Source organism: Camellia sinensis, chromosome 10 (assembly GCF_055761805.1).
Source record: "Camellia sinensis isolate YWXY chromosome 10, ASM5576180v1, whole genome shotgun sequence".
Classification (NCBI taxonomy): Eukaryota; Viridiplantae; Streptophyta; class Magnoliopsida; order Ericales; family Theaceae; genus Camellia; species Camellia sinensis.
Window position 1 is genome coordinate 86,995,221 of NC_138970.1, and position 14,575 is coordinate 87,009,795.

General features: G+C 30.2%; 1 protein-coding gene across 1 annotated transcript; it reads right to left on the reverse strand.

Moving 5' to 3' along the window:
* Nucleotides 1–8,355: 8,355 nt before the first annotated feature.
* Nucleotides 8,356–11,014, reverse strand: LOC114256879 (uncharacterized). Its single transcript, XM_028196577.2, has 5 exons — nucleotides 10,960–11,014; nucleotides 10,367–10,804; nucleotides 9,343–9,453; nucleotides 9,048–9,128; nucleotides 8,356–8,675 (listed from the first exon to the last, which is right to left on the reverse strand). The coding sequence occupies exons 2-5, from the start codon at nucleotides 10,616–10,618 to the stop codon at nucleotides 8,601–8,603; spliced, it is 519 nt and encodes a 172-aa protein (XP_028052378.2). The 5' UTR covers nucleotides 10,619–10,804; nucleotides 10,960–11,014; the 3' UTR covers nucleotides 8,356–8,600.
* Nucleotides 11,015–14,575: the final 3,561 nt, after the last annotated feature.

A 14,575-nucleotide genomic window follows, 5' to 3' on the forward strand; every position in this document is an offset into this window, starting at 1 on the left:
AGTTGATATTTATTTTTTCTTCAATCCAAGTTTCTAATCTATGTTGTGTATCTATTTTTTTCAATAGTGCATTGTACATTTTTCAAAGCTGTGATTTATCATTTTTTGGCAAGAATACAATTGTTGTCTATATTATAAGTACAAGCATTTATGTTATTTGACAATAAGGCAGAAAACAAAAAAAAAATTAAAAATAGGACATGAGTATCCTTATGTGTTATTTGATATTCAGTCCATATTCTCTACCTAAATGATTTCTTGTTTTAGCCACTGCCCAACCAACCTTGTAGCCTACTTAGCCTCCGTTTGGCAAGCAAAAAGCCAGGTTTTTTTGGCTAAAATAGCCACAAAAAACAAAATAGGCTATTTTAGCCACAAAAAACAAAACATCAAATCCAACCCATAATCATTACAATCCTCTCTCACAAAAAAAATCAAAAAAGCCAAAAAGTCAAAAAGCCCTTCCCAAACCAGGCTAAAATAGCCCAGGCTAAAATAGCCAAAAAGCCAAAAAGCCAAAAAGCCAAAAAGCCAACCCACTTCCCAAACGGAGGCTTACTTGATAAGCTTGAAAGTGTATTTTATCCTTATTTATTTGGTTGATATTAATCAGGTTTAAGTCATAATATTAAGCATTGTTTTAGAGGTCTTTACATTTAGATTTTTTATAACTATTCATTTCATTTGATTTCATATTGCCTTCTGATTTTGCCTCAAAGAGGCTGAGAAAATTTATTATTATTTGTGCGTTCTTGTGGACATATAAGCCTTATGAACATATCTTTGGTAGACATATCATCATTCCACCTTTTGCAAAATAGAAATATTTAGTCTTTTTTTTTTATTATCTAAAAAAAGAACTTTATTGATAAATCACAAAGTACAAGATTCAAGGATTACATCAATAAAGGGGAGGGAGGGGAGGGAGGTTGGTGAGAAACCAACAAAGAAAACCAAAACACAACAAACACTTCGGCTATCCCGTCTCAAGTCTCACAAACCGGTACAGAACATAACAAAACTTGGCAGCAGCCACCCAAAAGCCGTTCAAACCATTCGTTCATTGGTCTTCAGTTTCGATCAAATTATAGTTTATTTTAGTACATTAGGACACATATGTATACGAGGTCTGAAAGGCTAGGCCTCATCATCCTAGCTAGTATTACGCAGGTTGTAGTGTTAGGAAGTTAAAAATAAAGCATAAAGCCACCTTTAAAATCCTAAAAAGCCTAAGTAGAAAGCTAGTCATCCCATGTGAATACCTGTGATGTCTTCCCATTTTTTTTTATTGTAATGATTATGGTTCTATAAATGAGTCAAACAAAAGTTACAATCTTTGTCAATTAAATTAATTCTTTTTCCAATTAGGAGAGCACAGGGGACAACTTCCACCATACTTGGTCTTTTTCCAAATTACTTTCATTTCAGCTTTTGTTATTTAGAAATTATCATATAGGTGGCTGTATGTTTGGTTAATAAGCTACCTTTTGTGAAAAAAAAAAAAAAAATCTTGCTGTTATTCTTATTTTTTGGGTAATATATTAGGAGTGGCTGTTGTGTTTGATATATCATAATTTTGAGACTAAGTATTTTATTACTAACATTTTAATATTTAATTTTTTTCATATGTTTGACAGATTGGCAATGGATGGAACCTATTTTAGGGAGCATCAAAGGATTACATTTTGAAATTTTGGATATGTTTTGTCATAGGATTTTCTAACTTGGATTTTTTTTTTTTTTGGGAATCATTGTGTATATGTTTTAAGTTTCGGATTGTAAGGGATTTACTCATGTTGAATGTTTTGGATTTGTTATTTTACTTATATTTAATATGCAACTAGTTTTGAATTAATTAAGTTTATAGTTTGGATGCTTTGCACAATGTATTATTATTATTTTTTTTTTTTTATTACATGTATGTGTAGAAATTATGCACAGAAAAAGTAAGTTCGGGTTTGGATTATTTTTTACAAGTTTATGAATTGAACAAGGAAATTGTAAAAAAAATTAAAATATTGAATTTTTTATGACTGGTTTTTTAGTTGTTAATTTATTTTTGGTGACAATTTTTTTTTTCGGTTACTAAAAGTCTATAGCAACCAAAATCTTAATTGGTCGCCAAAAGATTTGGCATTCAACAACTAATTTGTTTGGTCGGTGAAGAATGTTTTAGCGCCGTTTTTATAGGTCGCTAAAACGTTTAAGATTATTTTTAACAACTAAATGTTACTTTACAGCGATGACTTTTTGGTATTTGGTGACTAAACTATTTGGTCACTGATTCTTTTATAAGCGCGATCGTAATTTATTTGGTCGCCGAATCATTTAGTGACATGGCTTCAACGACTTTATTTAATTTTTTTTTTGCATCGCTAATACTTTCGGCAACGAAAAATACACTTTTGGTGACTAAAAAAAACGTCGCTAAAAGTGCAAATTGTTGTAGTGCTCGAATGGAAAAAACGAATTGTCACGCCTCGATAATATAATCCTCAACAATTATCCAATCTTTTAATTCCATTTCCAAATAATAATTGTAATTAGTATGTATAAATGATGTAGATAGATTAGATCAGCATAGCACCCCAAAATACTTCTCTTTCTCATTGAACTTCCATTTGATTACATGTTCACCATACATCCATCATTCCCACATTCAGAAATAATAATACATGTAGTTCAAAAAGTTAGAAAAGAGACTACACTAGGATGCCGTAACGGCTTACAAATTTTCAAGACGTCATGTTTTGAATCACAAAAAGAATAAAACTACTTGGACACATTAGCTCAACATCTAAATCACAATAGGCACAACAAAAGACCGTCTGTGCTCCACAAAAGATTTATCCTCGTCTTCTGCTCAATGAGATAGCACTCTTTCATCTTGACATGAAATGTTAATTTTATAGGAATGAGCAAAATTGCCCAGTATAAAATACATTTAATAAGGTATATCAACATTTGATATAATCATATGCAACCCAAAATCAGTTGTCCTAAGACTTTTATTCAAAATGAACCCACATAGGGGTGTGTGTGTGTGTGTCTATCTAGATAAATATAAGATCTTTCAAAAACAATCCCACATTCTCCATCCTCACACGGATGGGCCAGTGGGTACCTCAAACTTTTTACATTTATCGTCCTCACATGATCGAGCATGTGAACACCTCAAATATTTTTCACATTTATCGTCCTCACATGATTGAGCCCGTGGGCACCTATATTCCCCGCTTGGGTACCAAATACATCATTCAACATATCATTTCAACAAACTCCTAAATTTACCTCATCACAAGATTTCTCAACACATCAACATAATATCAATTTATTTCCAATTATCTCCTTGAAAGCCAAAATCAATAGCTAGAGTTTTATAAAATTTAGGACTTTTCTCCATATTCTCTATAAATCCAAGAGTCATGGAATCAGAATATCTAAACATTACAAGATTATTGAAGGAAGAACACATTTCAACATTAACACCCATTAAGTCAAGTCAACTATCTCATACCACAACATGTATTATGAAAGCTAACACATAATCATGTCAAAATATAGATATACAAGATTAAAGGTATTCCTACTTTGAAAATAGAAGCTAGAAATGAAACGCAAGAAGAAACTTCGAAGATAAAGTGACTTGATCAGTAGAATGTCTCTACCTCCACTTCACTTCTAGTATTAAATCTAGGATAATCTTTTGATGAAAATGGGTGAAATCAAGAGTTTTGGATTAAGGTTTCTCAGAGAGAGAGAGAGAGAGAGAGAGAGAGAGAGAGAGAGAGAGAGAGAGAGAGAGAGAGAGAGAGAGAGAGAGAGAGAGAGAGAGAGAGAGAAGAGTGAGAAATGAGGAGTAAAGTGACTTTTTAATATGTTGATCCCAAATAGATCGCTCGAGCAGTGTGAGAGCTTGAACCGCTCGAGTGGTAATAACTCTATTGCTCGAGCAAAAAATAAACCTCCCAGAATATCAAACCTGCAGGACAAAATACTGAAAGTTTCGATTCACCGCTCGAGCGTTAACTCCACCGCTCGAGTGATCCAGCCCTAGTTAGAATGTTACACGAACTAAATCGAGTGAAAATTTTACAAAATGACCTCGAAGAAACCTTCCAAAACCACAAAAATCAAACCTCATAGATTGAAAACAGAATCGGAATCTGAAAACAAAATCAAATCGCAATCCCCATAGAAACTAGAAAAAAAAAAAAAAAATCGAATCAATTTCAACCTATATTGTAAGAGAGTGTAAAATAGGTATTTTAGACTTAAAAAAATGGGATAAAGGACCTAAGCTACTAAAAGAATAACATTGAGGGATCTTAACTAGGAAGGAAATTATCTTGGACCTCTCTTATTATCCAAACCATATGGAGGATATATTTCTAATTTTCCCTTTTAACTATTGTATGTCCATTTATTATTTTTAGACTTGAATAGCTAACATTTCTTTAGAAATGTGAAATTACCATAGTGAAGGGAGAATATCAAATTTGCACTTAATCTGAGAATGTGATTCATGCTCAAATAAATAATCAAGAATTATTTTTTTATTTTAATCAATTCTGAACACTAAAGTTATAAGAATTTGAAATCACATTTTTATGTCTTATTAAAATTTCATACCCTTTTTTTCATCTATCAATGTCTCCAAAAAGTAATGGGGTAAGGGTATCCATATCAGACTCAGTAAATTTTGATCTAAATTATAATAAAAAAGTAACTTTTTATATTTTATCTAACATTTTTTTTTTTTTGTATATACATCTCTATCAGACTCCCTATTCTAAAATTTAATTTTATAAAATATTTATTTTTATTCGGTGGTCAACTACTTGGTTAAAATTGCCCAATTTTGAGAGATATTGGGTGGTCGACCGGGTGGATGACCGAGTGGTCAACCATTTGATAAAAATTGCTTGGTTTTTTCATTTATTGAGTGACCGATCAAGTGGTCAACCGGTTGGATGATCGGGTGGTCAACTACTTGATGAAATTTTCTTTACAATAAATGATAAAATAGTATATAACTTGTGAACTATTGCTACATCAAGCATGTACTGTAATAATGCCAAATTTTATTTTGTTGCAACCATCCTGATGTAAAGATTCTTTTGGATATAGTTGGACTAATATAAATACAAAGCTAATATGGCAAGCTTGATGCAGATGCTTTAAAAGAATTATTTTAAAACTTACGGATGCATTAAAACAATATACAAAACCTACAAATATTCTAAGTCCATCACATAAAATTGACAGACACTACAGGAAAATACACCTTTGGCGACTAAATTTTTAGTCGCCAAAAGTCCCTTTTTAGTCGCCAAATGTCAAATTTCCACTTTCCCCGACAAAATCTTTTAGTCGCCGGGTTTGTCGCAAATAGACGGTCGGCAATACCTTTGGCGACAAAAAAAATTTTTAGTCGGCAATACATAGGTTTTCAGCGACTAAGGTTTTAGTCGCCAATAGTCAATTCCATTTTTGGAAATTATACCTTTGGCGACTAAACTATTAGTCGCTAATAGTGAATTATTATTTTTATTATTTATACATTTGGCGACTATTTTTTTTTTAGTCGCCAAAAGCATTTTTGAAAAAAAAAAAAAATTTTCCTTTGTGCCTCAGAGCTCCCACGGATCGAACCTAGGACCTCCAAGTTCCAAACCTTAACCATACACTCCACCCCACTATGCCACTGAGCCATCTCATGACTATTATTGCAACTTATATTATTTATATATTACTTTCATCAGTATTAATACACAACTATATATATAAATGTAATTATATATATTCAAATATAATTTATGTAAAAAATAAATAATTTATTAAAAAAATTTTAGATCACTTTTGGCGACTAAAAAAATTATTTAGTCGCCAATTGTATTATTTTTGGGCTACTAATTAATTTTCCGTCGCTAAAGAAAACCATTCCGCCTAAAAACCTACCCTTTTGGCGACTAAACTTGTTTTTGGTCGCCAAAAACCTCCCCCTTTGGCTACTAAAGTGAATTTTAGTCGCCATAAACCTGTTTTTAGCTACTAATTTTTTTTAGTAGCCAAAAAGCTTGACCTTCAGCGACGAAACTGTTTTTAGTCGCCAAAACAGGTACAATCAGCGACCAAAGTGGTTTTTAGTCGCCAAAACCTTAACGTTTGGCTACCAAATGGTTTTAGTCGCCAAAAACCCTAACCTTTGGCTACTAAAAATATGTTTGTCGCTAAAACCCCTATATTTGGCGACTAAACTGCCTTTTAGTCGCTAAAACCATTACATTCGGCGACTAAAGTCTTTTAGTCGGCAAAAGTGACCAATTTTGGCGACTAATTCCATTTTAGTCGCCAATTCCATGACTTTCAGCGACGAAAATTCCCATTTTAGTCGCCAATAGTGTTTTTTGTTGTAGTGAGATAATTAATCCTTAAAAATTTTATCATTTAAATATATCCTTAAAAGCTGGATATATTAGTGGCTTGGACTCCACACCTTGGATGCCTTGGATACCAAATTATAGGGGTAGTACTACTCAGTTCATAAATTTGATGACAGAAAATCACAGAAATTCTGCACGTTTGGTAACTACGCCAGTTTCTCATAAAAGAGAACCTTCACAAACTTATTTGATAATTTTTTTAGAAAAAGTAAAAAATTAATTTGGTGAAAAAAATTATTATTTTATATTATTTTATTTTATAGGACGTCAAAAATAATTTTTAAAAATTTAAAAATACCTTTTTAATATTTATTTTTATCAAATTAGTTTCTATTTTTTTTTAAAAAAAAAAATTCCGATTTTTTTTCCTAAAAAAAAACCAAACAAAATGAACAGTTTTATTTTTGTGTGGAAATCTCAAATCAAGTGGATAATTAAAATAAAAAATAAAATCTTATTTTATGGAATATAAGTTTATCTGGTGTTTGGTGTTCGAGTGCTTTATTTACACTCAAAATACTATTTTTATAGTGTGATGTGACAAGTTCAACTTCTAAATTCTTTGGGTTCCAATTAAAGTCACAAGAAATTATTTAGACCCAGAAAGTTTCAAACTTGAGATTTTTGATGGGGAGCACACCGTCAGATTCAAAGTCGTAACCCCTTGAGGTCCCATTACAGAGTCATAAGTAGTTGTTTGTTCTCAAGTAATTGGGTTTCTAATTATCATTGGATTTCATGAAACAATCAAATAGTATCTGTGTGTGGAGTGATTTTGATTATGAGCCCTACTTGAGTACTCTCTGTTCCGGATAACGTAAAGCAGAGAGAAGCCCCAAATATCTAAAAACACTATTCAAATGTAGCAATGACATACTATATGGTTTTTTTGAACTGAATTTGCTGAAGGGAAATATTGGGACCCCACAAGAAAGGACCCCATGACCCCACCTACAAAACAGTATCATCATGACTTTTATTGATGTATTGATTATTAATGTATTTAAATTTTTTTTAAGAGTTGTGTTTAACAATGACATGAATGGTTCAGATCATTTTGGGGGTTGTGGAGATTGTGTTTTGTAGAAGTCTCTATTATTACTGTTTGCTGAATTATCCTCCAACTAGGTGACTTAAGTTATGAACTTATGGTCATGAATTTGTGAAGAAAAATAATAAAGAAAAGAAAATTAATTGATAAACAAAAAATGAATAAATTACACTCATCTCTCTTGAAATTTATTAAAAGAAAAAAAAAGCAGTTAACCCCTCACTTTTGACATAATTACGCTAACCTTTCTTTTAGTAAAACTAAAATAACCCCCAAATGTAAATTAAAACTTCAAAGGAGACCAATATAATTATATCAAAAGTGTGAGACTAATTATATTTTTTCTAACTTTCGAGGAATGTGAGTGTAATTTATTCATACAAAACAAATTAAGGCCTCGTTTGGGAACAGACTAATTTAGTAACTTTTTTGCTATTTGGCTAAAAAAGTAAGTAAAAAAAACTTGTATGTTTGGGATGACTTTTTGGCTAATTACGAAAAGATGTGCAAAAAGTAGAGAGAAAAGAGAATCTTTGACTTTTTAGTATGGGTTGTTGGCTTTTTGGCTAATTTAGTAACTTTTTGACTAATTGACTAAAATAGCCTCTTGCCAAACGAGGCCTAAATATATATCTTTCATTTTCCTTTCATTTGATAAATCCAAGATTCAAAAATAATCTTAGGTGAACAAGTCTTCGCGTTATATCAAGCCACTACATTTACTTGGCCAGTTGAAAAAGGAATCTTAATTTTCAATTTGATTGCAAAAGTGACAGAAATAGCAGTTGAAAACCTTCTTCTTCCAAAAGAACACACCTTATCTTATAAAACTCAAAGTTGAATGAACGGGAATAGTAGTAGAATAATGACAAAAAAAATAAATAAAAATCCAAAGTTGAGATCTGTTTGGTTACAAGCATGTTTATAGGGTATTTAGCCTTCCTAAATCAGCAAATGCCCCCAACAAAATCTAATTAAAACAATCAAGAAAAAACCATATAAATTAAATCAAACCCAAGACACCCATATGTAAAAATAGACAAGTCTTCTCTGTAAATACATTACACAAACCTAATTAGTCATCAGCATTAGGCTAATCAATCTTAGCGTATTGTTTCGACGCTCTTACTCAACTCCTCCAGCTTCTTCATCCTCAATCTCTCGCTTTCGCTCACCAGCTGTTCAAATAATCACCAAATGCAAACACATTGACAATTAGAAAAAAGAAAGTCTTGACTAAATATAATTAATCAGCAATGCTACACATTTAGAATTTTTACTTAAAAGAAGTGTCCAAAATTTAAATTGCGACACTTAATTTAATTAACAAAAATCTATAAATCCAAAAATTTTATTCAAAAAAAGTGTCCAAAATTTAAACTGTATGGATCATATTTATCTTGGTTGGGGTCCACACCATGTCAAATTCAAATTTACACCATACATTCAATTCTAGGTCTATGCATTTTTCATTAAGAAATGCACTGGAATATATGCTTATGTTCCAAGTAAGAAACAAGAATATTAATAACAAACATGAAGCTAATTACCTCCATCAATCTGGTAATTAGCTGTACTTTTTCCTTGTTCTTGTCATTGAAAGCCTCAAGAGCTTCTTTGTACTCTTTCTCCTGTGACCAACAAAAAACTCAGAAGTTTGATCAAATTTCTCACATAATCAATTAATCAAACTACTAAATTCAATTGATCAAATATGTGGATTTTCAAACTACTAAATTCAAACATGTTTGGATTTTCACCATATATGTAATTTTCGAGATACTTTTCAGGATAGGTCCCTTCTACCAAAATAATTTTGAATTTAATAGTTGAAAATGTTTTTACCTTCTTCTGACAAGTTTGCCCCAATGGCTTCAAATCCTTGTTGACCGAGTCGATCTTCTTACGAACAAGTGAGACTTCTTTCTTCATTGGATCTGTTAGTGCCTCAAGCTCCTGCCAGATTTGCATTTGAGTTCAAACAATTGTTGAAGGCAATTCCAAAGCATATATCTAATACACACCGCTTAAGCAATTTATATGAAACATTACATAACATACCAACCACCACTAACATGGAATAATTTTACTTTTGACATGCTAATTGGGTCAGCTTGATCAAGACAAAGGATCATTTATCACCAAAATTTCTATTTTTTTTTATTCTAATGCAATTTAAATATACGATCATGCATTGAAATTCTCACCATCATACAATTGAAAGTGCATTAATATAGAAATTTGAGAACAGCTATAGTAAATGATATAGTTATTGCAATTATAACTAAAATTAAAATTCTTCTTATTATTATTATTATTATTACTATTATTTTTTCTATCAAAAGTTGATGGAAAATACATCACCTCGTTATTGTCAAAATTTTTAAGTACAATAAAATTTGAAGTATATGAAAACGAAATTTATTGTGACTAATTTTACAAATATGGTTTCTCGTTTGACGATTATATCTTTCTTTTCCCTTCAAAATTTGATGAAAGAAACAAACTTCGGTTTTCTTTTCTTCCAAAATTCTAATTTGTACACAAATAGTAAAAATGAAACCCATACATTAAGTGACTAATTCTACAATTATGGTTCTCTTAAATTCTTGAAATGACAATAATATCAATCTTTTTCCCAACAAAAACCAAAGCTACATGAAAACCTTGATCTCCTTGTTCTTAACTACTGTTTTAGATCACATATACTAACATGCATAATTTAGTATCGTAGTTGAACGACAACACACAAATCAGACACAATACACAATAGTGTGACAGATTTCTATGTTCCGTTTTTTTTTTTTTTTTTTTTCTCCAGATAGTTATGTTCCTATTAGAATTAATCATACAATTATGTATGTACTACCTCGCGAATAGTAGATAGACGTCGGCTTTCTTCTTCAATGCGTCCCAAGTGAGCCTGAACTCTCTCTCTAACCTCAAGTTTCTTCTTCTCGATCTCTTCTTCCTTTGCCCTAAACGTAGAGAGAGCCGACTTTGACATCTCTTCGTCTTCTTTTGTTAGGGTTCCGTTGAAGCTTAGACTTCCAGAGATTTGCCCTGATTGTGTGAGTGCTTGTTGCTGTTGTTCATATGCCTGCCTCTGTGTTTGCATCATCTTTCTCTCTCTTCTCGGAAACCCTTCTCCCTTGAATTTCCTCCCTCACTCTCTCTCTCTCTCTCTCGCTTTTGCTTTGGAATGATGGGTTCTCTCTCTCTGTCTCTCCTGTTTGCAGGTGCTTATGAAAAAGGCTGGCCTTGATGTTTAAAGTTTCTCAAGCCAAGCTTTGCTTTTCTTTATGGCCTACAAAAGAAAAAGAGTAAATATATGTATAGAAATATATTACAAAAGCATAAGCTGAAATGAAATGACCCAACTGCCAAGCACTCATGAAAAAAAAAAACAAAAAACAAAAGGAAAAAAAAGAAAAGAAAAGAAATGAATGGATAAGAATTCACCTTTAGAGAATTAATAAGACTGACTGAGCAAATTCAAAACTTGTCTCAATTATTCATGAACCCCACTTCATATGTATATATATATACTTCTTCTTCTTATTTTTATTGCTAACGAAGAAATGGTAAATTATAAATATACTTTTGAGATTTGTTTAAAATATAATTTTTTTTTATATAGTTTTAGAAATTATATCTCCTCCATTGAAGTTTTTTATTTTATAAAAATGATCTGTTTTATTAATAAATTATAAAGTCAATTAACAGTTTTTAATAAAGTCATAAATTTATTTTAATTAATAATTCAAGAAATTTTATCATTATATAAGAGAGCGTTTATGAATTTTAATAAAAAATTCTGATAAAGAGATATTTGTAATTTTTTAAACTATAAAAATAATATGTATTTTAAGTAAATATCAAAGAACATATTTGTAATTTATCTAAAAAGAGAAAAGAAAATGAAAGAAAATAAAAACAATAGTTAAGTGTTAGTACATGTACCCGTACAACTTGGTGCAGCAGAAATACTAACAATAAGACCTTTTATTGTGCTGTTTTATTATGTATGGAATTTAAGTTTTTGTTTCGCATTGGTTTTTTTAGTTAGTTTTTTTGTATTGAGAATTTTTTAGTCTAATTTTTTTAGTCTCGTTTGGTTTGATTTTTTTGGTTTTTTTAAGAGAAAAAGTGTAATAATTTAGGATTTGAATATGATATTTTATCTTATTAGCTTATGTACCTAATTTTGTTTTTTTGTGCTTTTTTAGCCAAAAATCTAAAACCAAATGAAACTTAATGTGGATAATTTTCATGATATTTTTTTCATAATACTTAATATTACTCAAACTTTTAACACCTCACAAAAAAAAAAAAAAAAATAATAATAATAATAATAATAAAATTGATAGATTTATATTATGACATGAAAAATTTGTTGAGAGATGCACATGGATGTACGGTGTACCATCTGTCATTGTAAGGAAGGTTAATTCTTAAGTTGGTACAGTGGCAATTCCAACTTGCCTGTCATACTTCTTTCACATGGGGTTAGCTCACTCACGCAATTAATCATAATATAGTTATATTCATCATATATTTAAATTAACATAAATATGTTTTGTACAGTTTGTAATTCAGTAATCCAGTTTGTTAACTATACCTTTTTTGCCGGCCTAGGGAGCAAACAGCTTGGCATATAAACAGTTGATTAGTGTATATGTATCTGTCTATATAGCTTTTAACAGGTTGTATTTTTGTAGCAATTGGATTTGGATCTTAATGCGTAGATGTTAGCTACTGCTGTTATGCATCTTACTATGAGTATAACATCAAATTAGCACATGGATGCCTAGAGGTATATATTATACAAAACTGTAATTTGTAAATGAACCTAACTCTCCTCCAGTCCACTTTATCCAGTCCGGCTTGTGTTGCTAACCACGACCCTACTTGGATGATCTTTTGTGTTTAGGTTTTTAGGTTTTAGTGTGTAAATTATCAGTCTAAAAAACTAGATTGATTTGATAACTGTATATAGTAATGTAATTTTATCGTTTTTGTATTTTTTTTTTAAATGAATGATTTGTTTTTAAATTCATACGTGTTTATTTTTTCAATACATAAAGGCATTAAATTACATGACTCGTGAATGATCTACCCATTGGAATTTTGAAAAATAAATGATATAGATCATTGAAGTAGGACTCTTGATGAACTTTTTTAAGTCGTAATAAATAGTAGTGGATTGGAAAGGAGTTAGGTCCTTTAAAAAAATAAGTACAAAAATATATTACCAGATTTATCTAATATATCTAGTAAGAAAAAAGTTTGGTATGGAGCAAATAGTTTTGTGTACAGCATGTTAGGGCACGGAATTTTCGCCATTAATAAGTGTAGCCGTTATGTGAGCCCACAAATCAATAGCTAATTTAGGAATAAATCAATACAAGAAAAAAAAAAAAAAAAAAAGTAGGTAAATGGACAGCACCACCAGCAGAAGCGGCTTAAGCTTAATCTTTTGACAAGTATGCTACCTTTTCCAATAAGGCTTTAAAGGAAGAATCTCCTTTTTAATATGTATCTAGATATTTATTTATCAACCTATATTTCTTATTTGGGAAGTGGATTATTTTAATAGGTTATTTTAATTTTTGATTATTTTAATAGGTTAAAATTTTTGTATTTGGAAAAATGGTTAGATTTTTTTTTTTTTTTGTGATTGACTTTAATGTTTGTGAGAGAAAAAATGAAATGATCCTATCTTTGATGTGATATTTTGTATTATTAGATCTTTTAGCCTATTTTATTTTTTTGTCAATTTTAACCTAAAAAATTCAATTTTAACTTTTGCCAAACAAGACCTATATATTTTATCCTTTTTTCTGTTATTTATTTTCTTAGCCCTTTATTTTTATTGGTATGATTGAGTCAAGTTGTACTTTACTTATTCTAAAATGACATAATCACAATAAGTTAATAATGGGTCTGTCTAGCTTTTTCCTTTATGTGGGAGGACCATTTCAACTATTGACTCATTCAAATTTTCAGAATTTGAACGGTCATGATCGTACGACCAGGTTGTTCTGGCCCTAGGAATCTAAGATGGGGTCATCCATCAACGGTGGGCGTTCAATGAACGTTATATATTGCAGCCCCCTCGCGTGCTACGAAATTGCTGATTAGTACAATTAAAATATATATTAATAAAAGCATCAAAGATATGAACTTTTCCTTAATGAACAAAGCATATACATTTAATTTCAAGGTTGTGTTTGTGAATTTAATGATTCGTTGTGTCAGACCAACTAATTCATATATTATTTAATACGTTTGGCGTGTAGAATATGTGGTACACGAAGCATTTTGATAACAAGTTAAAAAATTTAGTTTTTTAATTTTTTAATTTTTTTAGTTAAAAAAAGTCAATTTTTTTTATCTAAAAGAATCTAATTTTTTGTCAAAAAAAATCATTAAAAAAGTCAAAAAGTCAAAAAAATTAACTTTTTACTAACTTTTCAAAACACTCCAAAATTTATGTACCGAAAAAAAGAAATTTAAAATTTGAAACATAAAAATAATACAAGATAGGAAACAAATGTGAGTCTTTCCCTTTATTTCACATTTTTAATTTTTTATGTTATTTGGAATGATCTAAATAAATATATTTTTAATTTTTTACACAAAATTATACAAAAAATTAAAAATGTGATATGACCAAAAAATAAAAAAATATACTTATACAGCACATACCAAACAAATTATCATATTAGAGTTTTCATACTAATACAATCCCACTACGTCTTCTTTTTTACTCCTAATAAGATTGCTCACTTATTGCGCGAGCACGCGGCCAACTGATAAGCATGGAAATATCAAGTGATTTCTCCAACTCCAAGATAATTTCTTGGGAAAATTATAATTTAAAAGTGAGACAAATATTTATTAAAGGGTGAAAATCTTCTTGGAGTGCAACTTTTGCTATGTTTTTCTATATTAAAATAATTGATAGCAAAAATTACATTCCCATATATTTGTAATTATTTTTTAGATAAATTTAAAATTTTAAGGTTTATTTTATACATGACTCAAACTCTAAGGATGTGTTTGGTAACTTTTA

Bases quoted from the DNA above. Each gene is read 5' to 3' on its own strand.
- LOC114256879 (XM_028196577.2), bottom strand. From the start codon at position 10,618: ATGATGCAAACACAGAGGCAGGCATATGAACAACAGCAACAAGCACTC. The intron at 9,129-9,342 runs GTAAAAACATTT...TGTTGGTCACAG, and splicing joins GGCAAACTTGTCAGAAGAAG to GAGAAAGAGTACAAAGAAGC. The intron at 8,676-9,047 runs GTAATTAGCTTC...TTATTTGAACAG, and splicing joins TAATTACCAGATTGATGGAG to CTGGTGAGCGAAAGCGAGAG.